Source organism: Corvus brachyrhynchos, unplaced genomic scaffold (genome assembly GCF_000691975.1).
Source record: "Corvus brachyrhynchos isolate BGI_N302 unplaced genomic scaffold, ASM69197v1 scaffold99, whole genome shotgun sequence".
Lineage (NCBI taxonomy): Eukaryota > Metazoa > Chordata > Aves > Passeriformes > Corvidae > Corvus > Corvus brachyrhynchos.
The window spans coordinates 2,398,950-2,405,097 of NW_008239778.1; the positions used below are offsets into that span (position 1 = coordinate 2,398,950).

The following is a 6,148-nucleotide window of genomic DNA, read 5'->3' on the forward strand; positions in this document are numbered from 1 at the left end:
GAGGAGGTTCTGGCATAGGGGGAATCACGTCACCTACAGCCCCCATTCACAGGTGCTGCCTCCACCTCCCTCTGTGGGACAGTAAAATGGCACTTGGAAGAAAAGGAACGAGGCTGTGTCAGTGCAGCCACCACTGCAGACTTCTATCATCTTAGGGTACCAACCAGTGTTTTCCTCCTCGTCTTTCTCCCCTCCTTTGATCCTCTCCACACTGGGTTCTCAGTGACTCTCCCCACTCCATGGCGCCCATTTCACAGACCTAAGGGCTGAATGATCCTCTTCCACCTGCTCCATTCCCAAATGATTTTGTGCTCCTAGGCTCACCCAGAGATTTCAAAGACCACAACCTTTTGGCAAGTCAGCTGAACAGAAGCAGCCAAAGCCCCAAATACCACTGTCAAACCCTTCCCAATGCTTGAATGCTGGACTGGGAATCTGACACATTTATACCCTTGTTAGATATTTCTCTGGTAGTTCCTCAACTTCACCAGTTTGGAAATAACATTCAAACAGCCCTTTATGTTTGGTTATCAGCACTGGACAGCCCACTAAGGACTGAGGCACATAAACATATTAAGAACATGACTTCAATATTCTGAATATGTTAAGAACGTCATTTGACCTGGGAATGACTTTGGTTCAGGAAAAGTCTGATGAGTTTTTAAAGCCTTAGTGCCACAGAAGGAAGAGTTCAGTTAGACCTCTCAAAACACTCCACACTAAACAGCTTTGGCTGGTGGAAGACAGTTGGTCTCCACAGGCCTTTGTATACTATGTCTTTGCTACCTGAATCTCTTTGGGGAATACCTGACTTTGGAAGGAATTCAACTCTTTCTCTGTAAAGGAAACCCTTGTCTTGGCTCTTGCAGAAGCCCCAGAAACTCTACATTTAAAGCTGTTGGTGGCTGTAGTCCCACTGCACTTGCAAGACCTGTGCTGTGTGCAATTTCTGAGACCTCACCCCCCAAACACGGCTGGGAATCTCTCTGTGCATGTAGAACCTTACTCTCTCTCCTCGGTCTCCTTTGGATCCTTTTGGTCCAGGCTGTCCTGGAGATCCTGGCAAGCCCTGGAAGAGATGCAGAACGAGAAGGAATTCATTTCTACTGTGCAACCTTTGTGTAGGTGTTGTGAATACATTTCCCAGTGATCCTCAGCTCCTGAAAATCTCATACACCCGTTAAGCAATTGGGCTGGATTCTCTTTTCCCCTCAAGCAAATACAACAGAAGCTCTGTTTGCAGGTATCTCAAGCCCTGTACTTTCTGCAGATCCCTCTATTTGGGTCTTTTAATGCACTGCAGGCCCCTGATGTAACATTTTCTCAGGGTCAGTATGACAGGACAGTTCTTGTTCTCAGTTACCAAGAAGAAATGAATACACAGGTAGTATGTTTAGCTTAAAAATCCCCACTGCTTCCCCCCACTTCTTAATTGCCTCAGTGGGTGGCAGGAGCAAGCACACATACCTGAAAATTAATTGGATTGTGCAGTGGAAATTATTTTGAAGCTATTCACTCACCCTAATAAACAATTTTCAAATTAAGCCCAATCTCTGCTAATAATTTTACTCCCTGGGTTGAACAAATCTATAAAGCAGTCACCAACAGCTAAGAAGGGCACAGTCTCCAGATTTCTACTAATTGAACTGCTATGCAGAAATCGATCCAAATTCTTAACTTATCCACCCAGAGAAGCCACAGTTATTAACCAGACCAAGAGAGAACAATATTGTTTGTTTATATTCAGCCTGTCAGCTCTCCTTCTCCCCACAACCATGTACAAGATGCCTTTTTTCCACCTCAGGTGACTTGCACGTTGTCTTGCAGGCTGCAGAAGTGAGCCTGGAGCTCCCCTCCAGGCCACTGGTGATTTAAGCCAGCCTGGTTAGGAACAGCTGCCCAAATCCCACATCAGCACCCAGAGAAATGGTTTTTCTAGGCCGAGAGAAATAAAGGTTCTGGGCATTGCTGTGAGGAGCTCAGTGCCTGGTGAAGTGGCCCAAGGAGGTTGCACACACATGATTTAAGGGCTCAAAGGAGGAGCCCTCTCCCAGTTTCAGCTGAGAGCCAGCAATGCTCAGCACTATCATGTTGCTCCCTGCCTGCAGCCAGCCCCACCAGCTCAGCTGAGCTCCCCACCAAGGATTCAGAGACTCAGGCCTGGTTTAGGAGGTTCCCTGGGGCTGCCAAATGAGGTAGGGCACAGACCAGGCTTGGCCCTGTGTCAAACATGCAGCATGAACAAAGCTCAAGTGTCCATAAGCATCCTTTGCTCCTGGAAGCTCTCCACAGTGTGTGGTGAGACAGGGATGCTCAAGAACACCGAATTCCACATTGCAAAAATAAAAGATTTACAGTGTGTGCTGCGTGTCAAAAAGCCAGACTCTGCTGCAGAATCTACTTATGAATTGTGAATTACCTTATATTTAATGATGTTAAACTGCATCTGTCATTTGGCTGCCAAATCTCGCACTGTGTTCATATCTATCTGGAGTTTCTCATTGTTCTCCAGAGTATTCCCTAATTGAAAGGATTCTGCTACACTGGCAAACTTTCCCTAACCTGGTGTCCATTGCTTCTTCAAAGTGGTTAATAAATGCATAGGAAAAATCTTCTCTCTCTTATTTTCAATTCCAAACTTCCTCTTATCAGATCTAAGTTACATCCCTCTGCTAAGTTACTTAACCTTTCTCTGTGCTCTCCAGTCATGTGAGATTCCTTCGAAAAATTTGATGCTGCTGCTTTACCTCCACATTAAGCAACATTCTTCCCAAAACTGAGTCCCTTTGTATCAGCCAACCACAATTTGGTGTAGTTTGGCAGTTCCCTATTCATGACTTCACTTCTTTCCATTTAACCAGCTTTTTCCATCCATGTACTGAGTACTGTGCCCTTCTTCTACCATAAATTCTTTGGAGTGAGGTTTTTGCCCCTCCATTATTATCTCCCCCCTCCACAATTTTTGTATCAATAAATAATCAAATGGATGGGAATTTGTGATATTTTTCTTCAATAGAAAGTGTTATGTCTGGAAAAGTAGGCTTAACACATTCACTCTGGTGAGTTGGTGAATTCCCATTGAGGCATTTTTGTTCTTTTTATGTGTTCCACAGGAAATGCAGTATTTTTCTGTCACTGTGTTAGTAAAGCCCCTGTCAGATCCTTTGCATCAACTCAGGCCACACTGAAATGTTTGGACACAGCAGCAGCACAATGTGTTGTTGTGATTAAGGGAAACTCTGGAGAGCACAACCGTTTCAACCTCTCAATCCAGAATGAGAAAAAGGAATCAAATCCCAGAATTTCATGGGGAACAAAACAGCAGATCTAAGACTATTCTCTCTCCTTGTGCAATGAGATGATGTTTCACCACTGATCCTCCCCCTCTGCCCTTCACCCCAAAGCACCAAAGCACCTTACTTGTGATCCAGGGGCTCCGATGGGTCCTGGGGGCCCTTTGGGTCCTGAAGCACCTGGTGGCCCTGGTGGGAATCATAATTGGAGACAATGTTAAGAAGGAATAACCCTAAATTCCAAAGGCATGCACTTCCTTTCATGTTCTGCTGAGTCTCTCAGCAAGTGAGAACCCTTCATGGACCCCAGGACTGTGAGAACCCTTCATCAAACACCGCATTACTGGACACCCACATCCTGACAGAATACATCCCTATGCCCTAGGGGAGATGTTAGAGCTCTGAGAGGAAAAAAAATGGTGAAAATAGGAAAGAAGGATGTCAGTAACATCCTGCATTTCCATTCCTTAAAATGCAACTGTTGTGAAAACTTAAACTGGATCCATGGAACAGCTACACGAGAGTGAGATACTGCAGGTGCTGGTCCTGAAACAACCTCAGGTGGCAAGGGAAGCCCCAAGGCTGCTGCAGTTGGTGTCTCTGGGGTGTCACAAAGCTGATGATGAGGGAGATGGAGTTTGGCCAGAGCCAGGGGAGAGGCTAAGTGGGGCAAAGAAAAGCTCTCTCTTGGTCTTCACTCACTCCAGTGGCAATAAAGTAATTTAAACTCTGTACCACAGGAGAGCTGCTTCCAGGATGAGTTAAACACCATCTAAACAGGTCAACTTGTCTTACACAGTCACTTAACAGATTCATTCCTTTTGAAAAAATAATTATATCTCGACAGTAGCTGTTAAATTATACCTGCAGATGGGAGACAGGATATTTGCTTAGCCTGAACTTAGCAATACTCCTCTCTGCTTTACTTGTCACAACCCCTGAGATGAAACAATGTGGACATTATACACAAAGTACAGCTGAATCAGCCTCAATCATTAATGCACCATACAAATGCTTAAGTCAAAGAATAAAGGAATTGAAGGATAAATGAAAGGCCCTCATAATGAAAGGAGAAGCCTTTTCTGCAACTAATGGGAGTTCACTCCTAAATATGCATCATACAGGGAAGTGCTGACGTTTGCAGGAATATTATCATTTAAGCCACCCATCAGCACAGAGAGAAAGAAGGCTTGCCAGTGAATTTTCATCTCAGATTCTGATTTCAGTTATACTGCTGAGAATCTGGAATAGCTCAAACTGGCTCCAAAGTCTTCATACACCTCACAGAGCGTCTGGCCAGACCCTGCTTTGTGGAGCTCTGCAGTGACAGGACAGGATTGCAGCAGGGTGAGAACAACTCTGCTCTCGGAAAGGAATCACTGGACAACCCATTCTTAAGGACAGCTTTTCATCAGCCCCTTTCTCAAGATGTGTCCTGCCAAAGGTAAAACAATCAGCCACCATAAGCAGCCACAGATAAAAAACCCGGTTACATCTTGCCACCCTTCCCACTGCTTCCCTTCCAGTAAGGACCACTTCCCTTCCCTGCAGGCACCCACTGACCATGCACTCTCCATCAGGAAGTCTTTGCTCATCCTCGCCCCGCTCCCAGCCCTGCAGCCCAGCCCTGTGTGTCACCTGGTGGCCCCACGGGCCCCGGGGCTCCCCGCGGTCCGGGCAGTCCAGCCATGATGGTGTCGATGACGGTGGAGGCCAGCTGGGGTTCGCCATCTGCGGCACAGAGCAGAGTTAGTGGCGAGCCCGGCCGGGATCTTGCTCCAAAATCCTCTGGCGCCCATTGGTGGCCAAGGGCCGCAGCGCTGCAGGATGCTAAATTGGGGCTCTTGGAGCACTTGCCTTTTGCTCTCAGAGGGCTGTGTCCCCTCGTCCTGCAGAGCTGCTCATCCCACCCCTGAGAACCGCAGACAAGCTGTCCTTTCTCTCGAAACCTTGGTGTTTTACACACCTGTAGAATCCCACCTTTGAATAACTGATTTAGAATTTGGCATCCCTGAGACACACCTGGCTCGTGGCTGCCTGGCAAATGAAGCAGGGACCTGGGGCTCCCTCCTGCCTGGCACCAGGGACCTGCTGAGCCCCCCTGGCAGCACATCCCCCCAGCCCAGCCAGCTCACCCAGGCGGGTGCTGGTGGGAGATGCCCTGAGGTAAGGATGCAGGAAAGCTCAGGGCTGGGTGTGCTTTGCCCCCTCTATGTGCTCAGGAAACTTTCCTGCCATTTAGGATTATTTTAGGTGTTCAGCTGGGCAGGTTCACTGAGTTCTGGGAAATGGATGGAAGCGGGAGTGGAGCAGGGAAGGGAAAGCCAGGAGCAGGAACTGGAGGAGTTTTGTGCTTTTGCACATCTTTCTCAGTTCTCTCCAGTCAGGAATAAAACCCAGCAGCCTGTAGCTGTCCTCAGCCTTGAACCAATAGGTTTCTATGCAGTTGGTAGCTGAATAGAAAACCCACAACTATAAATAAAAAAGCAACCCCCAGTATTTACTGAGATGCCAAAACCATGTTCAACAACCCTGTTCCCGGTGGACTTGTACCATGGCACACCAGTAATCTGGAGAGGTACCTGAATGGCAGTGCCTTCCATCTGAGCACCCCACAACACTTTTGGACACTTGTGGAAACCTGGGGCAAAAATTCAATGGACAACCAAGACAACAAGGCCACAAAACAAGCAAGGGAACCCCACATCCTGGTGCTACTGAGACTTGGAGTCCACTGTCCTGACCCTTTGCTGTAGGACCAACAACCTAGCTCCTGTTTAACCTGGATGAAGATGTTGGCTCCTGGTCACCACGATGGCAAACCCTCTGAAAAGCCCACATTTTCCACAGCAGGA

The 6,148-nt window shown here is 47.3% G+C and overlaps 1 protein-coding gene across 9 annotated transcripts in view; it reads right to left on the minus strand.

The window, feature by feature from the left end:
- Positions 1-6,148, minus strand: part of COL26A1 (collagen type XXVI alpha 1 chain) — a 167,846-nt gene that overhangs the window by 12,837 nt on the left and 148,861 nt on the right. For all 9 annotated transcript variants that reach the window (XM_017743060.1, XM_017743054.1, XM_017743057.1 and 6 more), the window contains 3 exons: positions 4,932-5,024; positions 3,421-3,482; positions 1,007-1,069 (listed from right to left, as the gene is read on the minus strand). In XM_017743060.1, the coding sequence (XP_017598549.1) occupies positions 1,007-1,069; positions 3,421-3,482; positions 4,932-5,024 (218 nt within the window). The remainder of the gene's footprint in view (positions 1-1,006; positions 1,070-3,420; positions 3,483-4,931; positions 5,025-6,148) is intronic.